Raw genomic sequence first — 17,607 nt, forward strand, 5'->3', positions numbered from 1 at the left:
CAGAGCCGATCAAGTGTGGTCAGTGCTTCGATGCTGGGGATGTTGGCCTGGTCGAGGACTCTAACATTGGTGCGTCTGTCCTCCCAGGGTATTTGCAGGATTTTAGAATCTGACAATTTGCTCACCTTTACTGATTCCGGCTTTTTTATTTCCAGATTTTCTTTAAAAAGCAATTCAAATCGTTAATCTGTGGGATTTGAACTGTAGTTCTGTGGCCTTTAAGACCAGGCCCTGGATTAACAGTCCAGTAACATCACTGTTAAAAACTTAAATTTTCTCACTGTACTATTTTGAAGAAGAGCAGGGGAGTTCTCCCCGGTGTCCTGGGGCAAATATTTATCCCTCAATCAACATCACTAAAAACAGATGATCTGGTCATTATCACATTGCTGTTTGTGGGAGCTTGCTTTGTGCAAATTGGCTGCCGCATTTCCCACATTACAACAGTGACTACACTCCTAAAGTGCGGTCATGAAAGGCACTGTGTAAATGTTAGGTTTTTTTCTCTCGCTCCGTCTCTCTGCACCTTGTGTGGTTGGAGTGGGCCTTTGCTAATGACCTCCATCTTCTGGGAATTGTCGGTGCCCTGCTTTCTCAAAATAAAATTCAGCTCGTACAGCTTTCACATTACATCTGCTGCATCCTTTTTTTCCCTCCTTGCTCTCTGGAGGAAATCAGTGTTTTTTGCAGATCAACATCTGGGAATTTCTTGGTGGAAATGGGGTAACGCTGAGGGTATCTGCAAACAAAATCTTTCAAAATACGGGAGAGAATTTATAATGAACTGCTGAGCTATTTTTTCAGCGGGGACTTTGTGGAGGGGGGTGTGATTTGGACAATTGCATAGCCCTGATCACTGCTCCCTCCATGGGCCAGGCACAGACTGTGGGTGGTGAGGGCTTCTCTGAGTGAGGGGGGTGAGGAAAGGGGATCAAAGTAAGAACTTGCTTTCTGTAGCATCTTCCCTGACCTCCAGATGTTGCAAAGCACTTTACAGCCAATGAAATACTTTTGAAGTATTCTTCTGTAGGAATCATGTAGCCAATTTATGTACCACCAGCTCCCACAGCATTAATGACCAAATAATCCATTTTAGTGATGGTGATTGAGGGAGAACTCCCCTGCTCTTCAAAATAGTGGGCATGGGGATCTTTTACGTCCACCCGAGAGGGCAGACAAGGCCACGGTTTAATGTCTTATCTGAAAGATGGTACCTTCCTCAGCGCCGCACTGTAGAGTCGGCCTAGATTTGGCGCTCGAGTCTCTGGAGTGGGTGTCAAGAATCGGTTTTCCGATAACGCTGCCATGAAGCGCCTTGGGCCGTTTTTCACGACTTTAACGGCGCTATATAAATTCAAGTTGAGGGCAGAACGTTGGGTAGGATAGCGGGTGTGGTGGGGAAATTCTTGTTCCTCACATGAAGAGCTTCCAACCTCCACTTAGACAGGGCCCAGGGTTTGAAGCCTCCCCTCAATCCTCTTGCTGCTGTTTTGGGAGTGCGAGGTTAAATGTGAGCTGACGACTCCGAGGCAGAGGAGGGGAAAGCGATAGTCAACGTAACAGGAAGTGGAAACAGCCTGCCAACACCAGTGAAGAGGATTTATTAAATGAAAGTGTGTTGTTTTCAGACCCTCCCTCTTTTTTATATTTTAAAAAAAAAGTGTAGTAAGTGCCACTTGTGGGAGGAGGGAGAAAGTTTAAAGAGAGGATTGCGGGCAGACGCGACACTGGGCTGTGTTGCCCAGGGATTGCTACATGAGCAAATTGTTGCAGATCCGAGTGAGTTTCCCAGGGTTGGCCGGCCCGCCGTGGGGCCGCCTCTCTGCACAGCCTTCTTCAAACCTCGCATTTATTGATTTCTCTGTGTGTGTGTGTGTGTGTGTGTGATCTTCATTTGTAGAAGAATCCTTGGTTTTAAACTAAGCTCGGGGCCCGGCCTCTCCTCTGTCCCCGCTTTACACACACGAATTGCAATGTTTTTGCAAACACAAACTCTTGCCAGTTTCGTTTTTTTGCTGTGAACTTATTTTTGCAAAATGAATTCCTGCTTCGAAACACACACACACACACAATAAGCCCGGGCTCGGGGCCCAGCACGGCTCCATTTTATGCAAGAATGCAATTTGATCTTTGCAACAACAACCAAAAAAAAAAGCCTCCTTTAGCAATTTTATTTTTGTGAAGTTAAATTTTTTTTTTGCAAAATGAATTCTGAGCAGAGAAAGCCCGTGGCCCTGGACAGCTGCAGTTGTCGCATCTCCATTTTATGCATGAATGCAATTTTGATTCTTTTTGGTCGGAAGCAATTTTTTTCCGCTCTTTTTAAATTATTGCACCAATTTCCTCTGCTCCTCTTCGGTGTGGGCGGAATGTCTGACCACACCCTCTGTAAAATAACAAACGGAATGTTGTGTCGCCGCGGCGTGAGCCCGTTTGGGTTGAAAATGTCCTCCCTCTGCCTGCAGGCTGTGTGTGGCCTCTCGAATGGGCCGCTGGCCCAACTTTTGTCTTGTCTCTTGGTTGAGGCTGTGGACTGAAGGCCTTGGGGGAGGCCTGGGCATCTTTCAAACGGGCTCAGTGCCTGCCTGCTTCACACTTGCTGTGTCCTCAAGTCACCCAGTGCTGAACTGCTCTTGCTGGGAAAATAATCTGTACTGCAGTTTATTTTTTTTATATTAATTCTCAGGATGTGGGCAACTCAGTCCTTTTATAGGGGCCTGGTTAGCTCCTTCCTATCCACTCTAGTTCTTTGGCACAGAGGTCAATAACCAGAGGGCATAGATTTCAAGTAACTGGAAGGAGGTTTAGAGAGGGGTGTTCAGGATAATTTTTCTTCACCCACAGGGTGGTGGGGGTATGGAACTCACCGCCTGAAAGGGTGGTTGAGGCAGAAACCCTCACCGCATTTAAAAAGTACTTGGATATGCACTTGAAGTGCCATAACCTATAGGGCTATGGACCGAGAGCTGGAAAGTGGGATTGAGCTCGAGAGCTGGAAAGTGGGATTGAGCTGGAGAGCTCTTTGTCGGCCGGCAGGAACATGATGGGCCGAATGGCCACCTCCTATGCTGTAAATATCTATGATTATCACCCTTCCATAGTTGCCCTGGTACAACTGAGTGGCTTGCTGGGGCACTTCAGAGGGCAGCTAACTGTGGGACGGGAGTCACCTACAGGCCCAGACTGCATAAGGATGGCGGGTTTCCTTCCCCAAAGGACGTTAGTGAACCAGTTGGATTTTTACGACAATCCGACGATTTCGTGGTCAGTGTTACTGAAACCAGTTTACATTTTTTTTCTCCAAAAAACACATATTTGAATTCTCAAACTTCCCTGTTGTGATTTGAAGACCCTGGATTATTAGGCCAGGCCTCTGGACTAATTGTACTTAACTATTGTTCACTACCGTTGCAATTTTTATGTCACAATGAGTTTACAGGGTCGTACAATGGAAAGAAAGAACTTCCATTACCACAGTGCCTTTCACGACCACGGGACATTCCAAAATGCTTTACAGCCAATGATGTGCAGCGATTATTGTATGTTTGTCGTTTTACTATCGGGAGCGCGACAAGAGTGTTCGCAGGCTATTCTAGTTCCAACTGGGGATGCAGTTGGGTTTCATTTGCTATTTTGTTCCCCTGTGGTGTTACTCCTCTCCTATATCACTGCAGTTGATGAGGATCCATTTTAAGTTGGTCTTCGGGAAAGGGGTCCAGACTGCTTCGGTTTCAAACTGTGTGTGTGTGCTGCAGTTTGCTTCCAGCTATATTCCCCATCCTCTTTCGATGCACTGCAGAAATGTCCAGTCCTTTTTTTTAAAACGACCAAGGGTTTGATTTAACGCATGTTTTTGTTTCTCCGTGAAGTGCCTCTGTGACTGTGGCTTGCTCAGGCCGGCCCTGCGGAGTGTTTTATTGCACCAACACCTTTTTTTGTTGCTCAGCCCTTCCCCAGCCGAGATTGCAGGTAATCCCTCACATGGCGTTGCTGGAAAAGTTGGCACTGGACGAGCCCCTCATAAAACAGCAGCAGCCGTTGTCTGTCTGGCCTGTAACCAGGTGCGAGGCTTTCCTGGTCTCTTATCCTGGTCTCTTAAAGCTGCGGAACGAGTAGGCTACTAACTGCAGTTGGGTGGTAAGTTAACAAAAGTTGTGTGTTTTTTAAAATACATTCTCCTGCAGTAATTGCAGCCTGCTTTCTGACTACAGCTCTCTCTCTTTCTCCCTGCAGTTCATGCCTTTGTCTTTAATTTCCAGGTCACCGCGTGAGTGGAACCGAGTAGAACTACAGAATGGCAGTGCACAGGACAAAGGCTGAGGCCTTGGTGAAATGGGTAAGGAAGCTACCCGGTAACGCTTTTTTTTTCCTAGTCCGTGGCAGAGTTTTATTAAGAACGTAAGAAATAGGAGAAAGAATGGATCATTCGGCTCCTCAAGCGTTCAATGCGATCGTGGCTGATCAACCTTGACTTCACTTTCCCACCCTCTCCCCATATACCTTGATTTCCCAAGAGTCCAAAAATCTATCTTATCTCAGCCTTGAAAATACTCTCTCGTCCCTTTTCGACACGGTGCGTTATGTACTTGCCCGCCTCCGGGCTACAGTGGGTGCCTGGCAGTCTGGATCTCTCCGGAGCTGATGCTGTGTCGCTTATTGTAATGGGGGCCAGGCATGAAGCCTCACCCCGCCATGTGCTGGAAAATAGCCTTCGCAAAGAAGCTCATGATGTTTGTATTGTACTACAATACCAAGTCTAGGTTGCTACAAAATTATATGGACTTGTTTATTGCACTTGACCCACTCTGGTAGATACAGATTACATCGAGTATAAGTACATAAGAAATAGGAGCAGGAGTCGGCCATTCAATAAGATCATTCAATATTCTACCTCAGCTCCACTATTCCCATATCCCTTGATTCCCTTAATATCCAAAAATCTTATCTATCTTTGTCTTGAATATACTCAAAGACTGAGCCTCCACCATTCTCTGGGGCAGAGAATTCCAAAGATTCACCACCCTCTGAGTGAAGAAATTCCTCCTCATCTCAGTCCTAAATGGCCAACCCCTTATCCTGAGACTGTGACCCCTGGTTCCAGACTCCCCAGCCCGGGGGAAACAACCTCCCTGTATCTACCCTGTCAAACCCTGTAAGAATTTTGTGTCTCAGTGAGATTCTTCTAAACTCTAGAGAAAACAGGCCTACCTAGTCTGCTCAATCTCTCCTCATAGGACAATCCCCCCATATCAGGAATCAGTCTGGTGAACCTTCATTGCAGTCCCTCTATGGAAGATATATCCTTCCTTAGGTAAGGAGACCAAAACTGCACGCAATACTCCAGGGTCCTATATAATTGCACTCAAATCCTCTTGTAATAAAGGCCAACGTACCATTTGCTTTCCTCATTGCTTGCTGTACCTGCATGTTAACTTTGTGATGTGTGTACAAGGACACCCAGATCCCTCTGAACACCAACATTTCCCAATCTCTCACCGTTTAAAAAAATACTTTGCTTTTCTATTTTTCCTACCAAAGTGGATAACTTCACATTTCTCCACATTACATGCGCCATGTTTTTGCCCACTCACCTGTCTATTTCCCCTTGTTACTGTTTGTAGCTGATTGTATTGATTCATTAAAGTTTTAACTTTAAAATGTCGACTCACCCTAACGGGAAAAATCGATTACCCGGAATAGCCCAATCCCTGAGGGACTCGGATAATCGAGAGTTGTCTGTACTTGCTTTGGACGCTGTTCACTAGGTTGATTCCGGGGATGAGGAGATTGATTTATGAGGAAATTGAGTAGGTTGGGCCTCTACTCATTGGAATTCAGAAGAATGAGAGGTTATCTTATCGAAACGTATAAGATAATGAGGGGGCTTGACAAGGTGGATGCAGAGAGGATGTTTCCACTGATGGGGGAGACTAGAACTAGGGGGCATGATCTTAGAATAAGGGGCCGCCCATTTAAAACCGAGATGAGGAGAAATTTCAGAGGGTTGTATATCTGTGGAATTCGCTGCCTCAGAGAGCTGTGGAAGCTGGGACATTGAATATATTTAAGACAGAAATAGACAGTTTCTAAAACGATAAGGGGATAAGGGGTTTTGGGGAGCGGGTGGGGAAGTGGAGTTGAGTTCACAATCAGGTCAGCCATGATCTTATTAAATGGTGGAGCAGGCTCAAGGGGCCATTGCTCCTATTTCTTATGTTCTTATGTTCCTCTTCCCACCTAACTTTGTATCATCAGCAAACTTGGATATATTACTTTTGATCCCCTCATCCAAATCATTGATATAGATTGTGAATAGCTGGGACTCGAGCACTGATCCTTGTGGTACCCCACTAGTTAGTCTGCCAACCCGAAAATGACTCATTTATTCCTGCTCTATTTTCTGTCCGTTAACCAATCCTCAATCCATGCTAATATATTAACCCCAATCCCATGAGCCCTAATTTTGTTTAATAACCTCTTGTGTGGCACCTTATCGAATATCTTCTGAAAATCCACATACATCACATCCACTGGTTCCCCTTATCTATTCTGCTAGTTACAACCTCAAAAAAAACTTAAGATTCATTAAACATGATTTCCCTTTCATAAATCGGTGTAGACACTTCCCAATCCTATTATTTTCTAAGTGCCCTGTTACCACGTCCTTATTAATAGATTCTAGCATTTTCTCTACTCATCATAGGCAGCCCCTTGAAACGAGGCTTCCACGCTAAAACAAGGATGAGTTCACCGGTGTTTCGCATGAAGAACCCGAACTACATGTTGAAGGGTGGAAGATGCCTGTGTGTGGATTTTTTTTAACATGGGATGGCTGTTGCACACCATCCACCACACGGGCTTGACGGAGCTAGGTCTTGGTCCAGTAGCAAGGAATAACCAGGACGACTGGAGACCTGCTGTGCTGCACGGACTTAGTGTGCACATGCGGGCTGGCCGGTGCTGTCCCTGGGCCCCTGGCCCCGAACTCACACCTCCCCAGGGCCCCGATCTCTACTAGCCTGACCAGGGCCCAATACAAGTTTACCTTAACTTCATTACATTTTAATTCTCTGCAGCACAGAAGCAGGCCATTCGGCCCAACTAGTCTGTGCTGGTATTTATGCTCCACGCAACTTTCCTCCCCTTCTCATCTCGGCCTTTCAGCATACCTTTCTATTCCCTTTTCTCACATACACACGTCTAGTTTCCTTTTGGAAAGCATCTATGTTATTCGCCTCAACCACTCCCTGTGGCAGCCAGTTCCACATTCTCACCGCTCTCTGGGTAAAGAAATTTCTCCTTATTTCCCGATTGGATTTATTAGTGACCATCTTGTTTTTATGGCCTCTAGTTTTGGATTCTACCACAAGTGGAACCATTCTCTCCACATCCACCCGCTCCACCACACTCAGCATTATGTAGACCTCGATCAGGTCACCTCGAAGTCTGCTCTTTTCAAAAGACCCAACCCGTTCAATCTTTCCCGATGATTGTAATCTCAGTTGTGGTACCATCCTTGTAAATCTTTGCACTTTCTCCAGTGCTTCTATGTCCTTTTTATAGTGTGGAGACCAAAACTGTGCACAGTGCTCCAAGTGCAACCTGACCAGGGCCCTATACATCACTTCACTACTTTTTAATTCTACACCCCTGGCAATAAATCCCAGTGCTTCGTTAGCATTTTTAATTGCTTTGCTGAGCTGTGATGCTGCTTTTAATGATTTCTTCACCTCTATCCCTTTGTTCTTTTACCCCATTCAGTTTCTTACTTTCTAAAGTGTAGGTGATGTTTCTATTTGTCCTACCAAAGTGCACCATCTCACATTAAGTTATGTTGAAGTTCATTTGTCACTTAGTTGCCCAGTCTGCAAGTTTTCTAATGTCGTCTTGCATTCTTTCTCTGTTAACTTGCACCCTCTCCCTCAGTTTGGTATCTCTGCAAATGTTGATATTCATGACGAGACCATCCAGTCCAACCTAGTTTATTCATGAAGTAAAAAGCTGCAGTTCCCTCCTCCCTATCAGAGATCCAGTCTGAGTGTTGATCGCGCTTTGAATGAGGAACTTCCTGAAATACTTAATCCAATATTTCTTCATAACACAGTCTTCTTTAAAACCAGGAACCCTTAGCTCTTTGCCGCACCCCCTCTAAGGTTCAATCCTCCGCTTGTGTATTAGTGATTAGAAATGGGCAAAGTACTCTGGACGTGGTTTGGCCAGAGCACTGATTAGCTTAAGCATGCTTTCTCTGCTTTACTGATTGATGTTTTGCAGGGTTACATAATGTACAGCACAGAAACAGGCCATTCGGCCTAACGGGTCCGTGCCGGGGTTTATGCTCCACACGAGCCTCCTTTCACCCCCCTCCATCTCACCCCATCACCGTATCCTTCTATTCCTTTCTCCCTCGTGTATTAATCTAGCTTTCCCATTAAATGTCTTTGTGCTATTTGCCTAAACCATTCCCTGTGGGAGTGAGTTCCACATTCTCGCCACTCTCTGGGTAAACATAGAAACATAGAAAATAGGTGCAGGAGTAGACCACTCGCCCCTTCGAGCCTGCACCGCCATTCAATGAGTTCATGGCTGAACATGCAACTTCAGTACCCCATTCCTGCTTTCTCGCCATACCCCTTGATCCCCCGTAGTAAGGACTACATCTAACTCCTTTTTGAATATATTTAGTGAATTGGCCTCAACAACTTTCTGTGGTAGAGAATTCCACAGGTTCACCACTCTCAGGGTGAAGAAGTTTCTCCTCATCTCGGTCCTAAATGGCTTACCCCTTATCCTTAGACTGTGACCCCTGGTTCTGGACTTCCCCAACATTCCTGCATCTAACCTGTTTAAACCCATCAGAATTTTAAATGTTTCTATGAGATCCCCTCTCATTCTTCTGAACTCCAGTGAATACAAGCCCAGTTGATCCAGTCTTTCTTGATATGTCAGTCCCGCCATCCCGGGATTCAGTCTGGTGAACCTTCGCTACACTCCCTCAATAGCAAGAATGTCCTTCCTCAAGTTAGGAGACTAAAACTGGACACAATACTCCAGGTGTGGCCTCAGCAAGGCCCTGTACAACTGTAGTAACACCTCCCTGCCCCTGTACTCAAATCCCCTCGCTATGAAGGCCAACATGCCATTTGCTTTCTTAACTGCGTGCTGTACCTGCATGCCAACCTTCAATGACTGATGTACCATGACACCCAGGTCTCGTTGCACCTCCCCTTTTCCTAATCTGACACCATTCAGATAATAGTCTGTCTCTCTGTTTTTACCACCAAAGTGGATAACCTCACATTTATCCACATTATACTTCATCTGCCATGCATTTGCCCACTCACCTAACCTCTCCAAGTCACTCTGCAGCCTCATAGCATCCTCCTCGCAGCTCACAATGCCACCCAACTTAGTGTCATCCGCAAATTTGGAGATACTACATTTAATCCCCTCATCTAAATCATTAATGTACAATGTAAACAGCTGGGGCCCCAGCACAGAACCTTGCGGTACCCCACTAGTCACTGCCTGCCATTCTGAAAAGTACCCATTTACTCCTACTCTTTGCTTCCTGTCTGACAACCAGTTCTCAATCCACGTCAGCATACTACCCCCAATCCCATGTGCTTTAACTTTGCACATTAATCTCTTGCGTGCGACCTTGTCGGAAGCCTTCTGAAAGTCCAAATACACCACATCAACTGGTTCTCCCTTGTCCACTCTACTGGAAACATCCTCAAAAAATTCCAGAAGATTTGTCAAGCATGATTTTCTTTTCACAAATCCATGCTGACTTGGACCTATCATGTCACCTCTTTCCAAATGCGCTGCTATGACATCCTTAATAATTGATTCCATCATTTTACCCACTACCGATGTCCGGCTGACCAGTCTATAATTCCCTGTTTTCTCTCCCTCCTTTTTTTTAAAAAGTGGGGTTACATTGGCTACCCTCCACTCCATAGGAACTGATCCAGAGTCTATGGAATGTTGGAAAATGACTGTCAATGCATCCGCTATTTCCAAGGCCACCTCCTTAAGTACTCTGGGATGCAGTCCATCAGGCCCTGGGGATTTATCGGCCTTCAATCCCATCAATTTCCCCAACACAATTTCCCGACTAATAAGGATTTCCCTCAGTTCCTCCTCCTTACTAGACCCTCTGACCCCTTTTATATCCGGAAGGTTGTTTGTGTCCTCCTTAGTGAATACCGAACTAAAGTACTTGTTCAATTGGTCTGCCATTTCTTTGTTCCCCGTTATGACTGCCCCTGATTCTGACTGTAGAGGACCTACGTTTGTCTTTACTAACCTTTTTCTATTTACATAACTTTAGAAACTTTTGCAGTTCGTTTTAATGTTCCCTGCACTCGTACTCTATTTTCCCTGCCCTAATCAAACCCTTTGTCCTCCTCTGCTGAGTTCTAAATTTCTCCCAGTCCCTGGGTTCGCTGCGATTTCTGGCCAATTTGTATGCCACTTCCTTGGCTTTAATACTATCCCTGATTTCCCTTGATAGCCACGGTTGAGCCACCTTCCCTTTTTTATTTTTACGCCAGACAGGAATGTACAATTGTTGTAGTTCATCCATGCGGTCTCTAAATGTCTGCCATTGCCCATCCACAGTCAACCCCTTAAGTATCATTCGGCAATCTATCCTAGCCAATTCACGCCTCATACCTTCAAAGTTAGCCTTCTTTACGTTCTGGACCATGGTCTCTGAATTAACTGTTTCATTCTCCATCCTAATGCAGAATTCCACTATATTATGGTCACTCTTCCCCAAGGGGCTACGCACAACGAGATTGCTAATTAATCCTCTCTCATTACACAACACCCAGTCTAAGATGGCCTCCCCCCTAGTTGGTTCCTTGATATATTAGTCTAGAAAACCATCCCTTATGCACTCCAGGAAATCCTCCTCCACCGTATTGCTTCCAGTTTGGTTAGCCCAATCTATATGCATATTAAAGTCATCCATGATAACTGCTGTACCTTTATTGCATGCACCCCTAATTTGCTGTTTGATGCCCTCCCCAAAATCACTACTATTGTTTGGAGGTCTGTACACAACTCCCACTAACGTTTTTTGCCCTTTGGTGTTCTGCAGCTCTACCTATATAGATCCCACATCATCCAAGCTAATGTCCTTCCTAACTATTGCATTAATCTCCTCTTTAACCAGCAATGATACCCCACCTCCTTTTCCTTTTATTCTATCCTTCCTGAATGTTGAATACCCATGGATGTTGATCATCCTGGAGCCACATCTCTGTAATCCCAATCACATCATATCTGTTAACATCTATTTACACAGTTAATTCATCCACTTTATTACGGATACTCCTTGCATTAAGACACAAAGCCTTCAGGCTTGTTTTTTAACACCCTTTGTCCTTTTAGAATTATGATATAGTGTGGCCCTTTTTGTTTCTTGCCTTTTGTTTACTCGGCCTTCCACTATTGCTTTTTACCTTTCTCCCATCTGTTTCTGACTCCATATTACTTCGCCCTATCTCGCTGCATAGCTTCCCATCCCCCTGCCATATTAGTTTAAACACTCCTGAACTGCATTAGCAAATGTTACCCCCAGGACATCAGTGCCAGTCCTGCCCAAGTGCAGACCGTCCCTTTTGTACAGGTCCCACTTCTCCCAGAACCGGTTCCAATGTCCCAGGAATTTGAATCCCTCCCTCTTGCACTACTGCTCAAGCCACGCATTTATTCTAACTATCCTGCTCCCTCTACTCTGATTAGCATGTGGCACTGGTAGCAATCCAGAGATTACTACCTTTTGAGGTCATACTTTTTAATTTAACTCCTAGCTCCCTAAATTCAGCTTGTAGGACCTCTTCCCGCTTCTTACCTATATCGTTGATACCTACATGTACCACAACAACTGGCTGTTCATCCTCCCTCTCCAGAATGCTCTGCAGCCGCTCCGAGATATCCTTGACCCTTGCACCAGGGAGGCAACATACCATCCTGGAGTCTCGGTTGCGGCCGCAGAAACTCCTATCTATTCCCCTTACAATAGAGTCCCTGATCACTATCGCTCTCCCACTCTTTTTCCCACCCTTCTGTGCAGCAGAGCCACCCATGGTGCCATGAACCTGGCTGCTGGTGCTTTCCCCTGGTAAATCATCTCCCCAACAGTATCCAAAACGGTACATCTGTTTTGGAGGGAGATGACCGCAGGGGACTCCTGCACTACCTTCCAGCTCTTGCCTTGTGTCTTGGTCACCCATTCATTCTGTCCTAACCCTTACCTGTGGTATGACCAACTCACTAAATGTGCTATCCACAACATTCTCAGCATCACGCATGCTCCGGAGTGAGTCCATCCGCAGCTCCAGTGCCATCATGCGTTCTGTCAGGAGCTGCAGCTGGACACACTTCCCACACACATAGTAGCCAGGGTGTCCCTGACTTCCCACATAGCACAGGAGGAGCATGACACGGGTCCGAGCTCTATTGCCATGACTTAGAACATAAGAATTAGGAACAGGAGTAGGCCATCTAGCCCCTCGAGCCTGCTCCGCCTTTCAACAAGATCATGGCTGATCTAGCCATGGACTCAGCTCAACTTACCCGCCCACTCCCCATAACCCTTAATTTCCTTATTAGTTAAAAATCTATCTATCTGTGACTTGAATACATTCAATGAGCTTGCCTCAACTGCTTCCTTGGGCAGATTCACAGCCCTCTGGGAGAAGAAATTTCTTCTCAACTCGGTTTTAAATTGGCTCCCCCGTATTTTGAGGCTGTGCCCTCTAGTTCTTGTCTATCCCTTTCATTATTTTAAATGTTTCTATAAGATCACCCCTCATCTTCTGAACTCCAACGAGTAAAGACCCAGTCTACTCAATCTATCATCATAAGGTAACCCCCTCATCTCAGGAATCAACCTAGTGAATCGTCTCTGTACCCCCTCCAAAGCCAGTATATCCTTCCTTAAGTAAGGCGACCAAAACTGCACACAGTATTCCAGGTGCGGCCTCACCAATACCCTATACAGTTGCAGAAGGACCTCCCTGCTTTTGTACTCCATCCCTCTCGCAATGAAGGCCAACATTCCATTCGCCTTCCTGATTAACTGCTGCACCTGCAAACTAACTTTTTGGGATTCATGCACAAGGACCCCCAGATCCCGCTGCACCACAGCATGTTGTAATTTCTCCCCATTCAAATAGTATTCCCTTTTTTTGTTTTTTTTCCCCCCCAAGGTGGATGACCTCACACTTTCCGACATTGTATTCCATCTGCCAAACCTTAGCCCATTTGCTTAACCTATCTAATTTTCTTTGCAGCCTCTCTGTGTCCTCTACACAACCCGCTTTCCCACTAATCTTTGTGTCATCTGCAAATTTTGTTACACTACACTCTGTCCCCTCTTCCAGGTCATCTATGTACATTGTAAACAGTTGTGGTCCCAGCACCGATCCCTGTGGCACACCACTAACCACCGATTTCTAACCCGAAAAGGACCCATTTATCCCGACTCTCTGCTTTCTGTTAGCCAGCCAATTCTCTATCCATGCTAATACATTTCCACTGACCCCGTGTACCTTTATCTTCTGCAGTAACCTTTTGTGTGGCACTTTATCGAATGCCTTTTGGAAATCTAAACACACCACATCCATCGGTACACCTCTATCCACCATGCTCGTTATATCCTCAAAGAATTCCAGTAAATTAGTTAAACATGATTTCCCCTTCATGAATCCATGTTGTGTCTGCTTGATTGCACTATTCCTATCTAGATGTCCCGCTATTTCTTCCTTAATGATAGCTTCAAGCATTTTCCCCACTACAGATGTTAAACTAACCTCTGGGAGGATAGACGCACCAACGTCCGTGTTCTCGATCAGGCCAACGTCCCCAGCATCGAAGCACTGACCACACTTGATTAACTTCATTGGGCGGGCCCCATTGTCCGCATGTCTGATACAAGACTCCCAAAGCAAGCGCTCTACTCGGAACTCCTACACGGCAAGCGTTCCCCAGGTGGGCAGAGGAAACGTTTCAAGGACACCCTCAAAGCCTCCTTGATAAAATGCAACATCCCCACCAACACCTGGGAGTCCCTGGCCAAAGACCACCCTAAGTGGAGGAAGAGCATCCGGGAGAGCGCCGAGTACCTCGAGTCTCGTCGCCGAGAGCATGCAGAAACCAAGCGGAAGGAGCGTGCGGCAAACCAGACTCCCCACCCACCCTCTCCTCCAACCACTGTCTGTCCCACCTGTGACAGAGACTGTAATTCCTGTATTGGACTGTTCAGTCACCTGAGAACTCACTTTTAGAGTGGAAGCAAGTCTTCTTCGATTCCGAGGGACTGCCTTTGATGATGATGAAATGTATGAAAGTACAGATTTTTGTACGGTAAATAATTGGATTTATTAAAGGTCAACAGTAAGGGGACAATTTATGTGGAAAGTGTTTTCAGCTTTAAAAGGAGGAGGAAGTAGTGAGGATTAATTGTTTGCCCTACCTGTGCTGGGGTTGGAAATAGTTAAGTAACTTACAGACAGGTGTCGGGCTATAATGTGGGAATTATTTAATGTTTATTTTTGCTTCCTTTCCTCCCAACAGATTAACAGCCTTAAATTGTCTGAAGAAATAGAAAACCTGACAAGTCTCCAGGATTGTGTTGTCTTCATTAATATGGTGTGCAGGATGTGAGTAACCTGATTGCGTTTAAGAGCTTTTAAGCGAATGTTTTGTAGTCGTGTGTTGGTATCAGGAATGACGCTGAGCAGATGCAGTATAATAAATATGAGGTTATTCATTTTGGTGGTAAATACAGGAAGGCAGATTATTATCTGAATGGTGACAGATTAGTACAAGGGGCAGTGCAACGAGACCTGGGTGTCATGGAAAGTAGGCATACAAGTACAGCAGGTGGTAAAGAAGGCAAATGGCATGTTGGCCTTCATAGCGAGAGGATTTGAGTATAGGAGCAGGGAAGCCTTACTGTAGTTCAGAGTCTTAGTGAGGCCACACCTTGAATATTGTGTGCAGTTTTGGTCTCCTAATCTGAGGAAGGACATTCTTGCTATTGAGGGAGTGCAGCGAAGGTTCACCAGACTGATTCCTGGGATGGCAGGACTGACATATGAAGAAAGACTAGATCGACTGGGCTTATACTCACTGGAATTTAGAAAAATAAGAGGGGATCTCATAGAAACATATAAAATTCTGACGGGACTGGACAGGTTAGATGCAGGAAGAATGTTCCCGATGTTGGGAAAGTCCAGAACCAGGGGTCACGGTCTAAGGATAAGGGGTAAGCCATTTAGGACCGAGATGAAGAGAAGCTTCTTCACCCAGAGAGTGGTGAACCTGTGGAATTCTCTACCGCGAGAGTTGTTGAGGCCAGTTCGTTAGATATATTCAAAAGGGAGTTAGATGTGGCCCTTACGGCTAAAGGGATCAAGGGGTATGGAGAGAAAGCAGGAAAGGGGTACTGAAGTGTATGATCGGCCAAGATCTTAGTGAATGGCGGTGCAGGCTCGAAGGGCCGAATGGCCTACTCCTGCACCTATTTTCTATGTTTCGATGAGTCTGTACCCTGCTCGGGAAGCTGCAACAACACCTTGCATTTATATAGCGCCTTTAACGGAGTAAAATGTCCCACGGTGTTTCACAGGAGGGTAAATTATACAAATAGTGTGACTTGGGACAGGGTATTAAAGGGGTCTGTGGGACTGCACCAGTGAAGGACCAATGCCTTCAGTGTCCGCTGTGGCTCAGTGGGCAGCACTCTGGCCTCTTGTCACAAGATCATGGGTTCATGTTCCACTCCAGAGACTGGAGCGTAAATTGAAGGCTGACACTCCCCAGTGCAGTGCTGAGGGAAAACTGCAGTGTCGGCGGTGAAACATTAAACTGTCTGCTCTGTCGGGTGGACGTAAAAGATCCCACAGCCTCTATTTCGAAGAAAAGCAAAGGAGTTCTCACCGGTGTCCTGGCCAATACACATCCCTTAACCAGCATCACTTTGTTTTTAAACAGCAGATTATCTGGTCATTGTCACATTGCTGTTTGTGGGAGCTTATTGTGCGCAAATTGATTGCCATTTCTCCTACATTACAACAGTGACTACACTTCAAAAAGCACTTCATTGGCTGTAAATCTTTGGGACGTCCTGAGGTTTTGAAAGGTGCTATAGAAATGCAATCGGGGCCCAGTGGCAGCACGGGCCAGCCCACACTGCGATCTGTGGATAGTAGGAGTATGTGCGCGCACTGGGTCCGTGCAGCAGAGCTGGTCTCCAGTCGTCCTGGTTAACCCTTGCCACTGGACCAAGACCTCGCTCTGTCAAGCCCCGTGTGGTGGCTGGTGTGCAACGGTCACCCCACGTTAAAAAAATCCACGCACAGGCATCTTCCACCCTTCAGGATGTAGTTCGGGACCAAGATTGTCAGGTCCCTCGTTGAAACATCTGTGAACTCATCTCTTTTTGGTGTGGAAGCAAGTGATCCTCGATACGAGGGACTGCCTAATACTATACTAGAAATGCAAGTCTTTCTTTCTGCAAGGGGAGACTCAAAGGGGGCAATGAAAAGCTGGTCCTGGGTCAGTCTAGCTGCGTCTACGTTACCTAAAAGTGGCTGTACAGGCACACACTCCTTTTTAGTTAGATTTTTTTTTAAAGCTCTTTCATAACTAATGTGCTTTCTTATTGCAGAAGTGGAAAGGAAAATGCGTCACAGCTAATTGAAGAGAAATCCATTGAGGAGCGATTCCAATTTATCTGCAACTTTTTAGAATGTAAGCATGGTAGAAATTGCAATACGAAGTTGTTCTGACACTTTGAAGGTTTGAAGTTGTCCGAGTCTTGGCCGAATGTCGGTGTAAATTATTATTTTTTTTGTTCTCCAAAGATCGATCTTTTGTTTTTATTTAAACTTCATTTTCGTTGAATTTAGCGACAAAAGAATGAATTATTTAGTAAATGTGGTGTGCTCCCCCTAGTGGCTAAGATGGTGAGGACGGCGTTGGAAGTGAGGCTCGGGGAAGCTGATGCTTGCCGGGCTTCATAGCATCACAGAAATTTACAGCATGGAAGGAGGCCATTTTGGCCCAACGTGTCCGTGCCAGTCCAACAAGAGCTGTCCAGCCGAATCCCACTTTCCAGCACTAGGTCTGTAGCCCTGTAGGTTACAGCATTTCAAGTGCAAATTCTGCCTCTACTCCCCTTTCAGACAGTGAGTTCCAGACCCCCACCACCCTCTGGGTGGAAAAAAGTTTTCCTCAAATTCCCTCTAAACCTCCGACCAATTACTTTAAATCTGTGCCCCCTGGTTGTTGACCCCTCTGCTAAGGGAAATAGGTCCTTCCTATCCACTCTATCTCGGTCCCTCATAATTTTATACACCTCAATAAGGTCTCCCCTCTGCCTCCTCTGTTCCCAAGAAAACAATCTCAGCCTATCCAGTCTTTCCTCCATAGCTAAAATTTTCCAGTCCAGGCAACCTCCTGTAAAGCTCCTCTGTACCCTCTCTCCTGCAATCACATCTTTCCTGTGATCATTTTGTTTCCATGTTTTAACTTTTTTGGGGGGCATTTTTAAAAGAACATAATAAATGATGTGACCTGCATGAA

General features: G+C 45.7%; 1 protein-coding gene across 7 annotated transcripts in view; it reads left to right on the top strand.

Annotated features, from left to right (window-relative positions):
- Positions 1 to 17,607, top strand: part of LOC139275311 (nuclear mitotic apparatus protein 1-like) — a 100,810-nt gene that overhangs the window by 27,664 nt on the left and 55,539 nt on the right. For 3 of the 7 annotated variants that reach the window (XM_070892593.1, XM_070892598.1, XM_070892599.1), the window contains exons 2-4: positions 4,260 to 4,336; positions 14,593 to 14,678; positions 16,691 to 16,773. In XM_070892593.1, the coding sequence (XP_070748694.1) occupies positions 4,295 to 4,336; positions 14,593 to 14,678; positions 16,691 to 16,773 (211 nt within the window). In that variant the 5' untranslated portion in view covers positions 4,260 to 4,294. Of the gene's footprint in view, positions 1 to 1,573; positions 1,780 to 3,946; positions 4,138 to 4,259; positions 4,337 to 14,339; positions 14,383 to 14,592; positions 14,679 to 16,690; positions 16,774 to 17,607 lie in introns of those variants that run through there. The other 4 variants (XM_070892594.1, XM_070892596.1, XM_070892595.1 and 1 more) reach the window with 4 other exon arrangements.

The sequence above is a fragment of the Pristiophorus japonicus genome, chromosome 10 (assembly GCF_044704955.1).
Source record: "Pristiophorus japonicus isolate sPriJap1 chromosome 10, sPriJap1.hap1, whole genome shotgun sequence".
Lineage (NCBI taxonomy): Eukaryota > Metazoa > Chordata > Chondrichthyes > Pristiophoridae > Pristiophorus > Pristiophorus japonicus.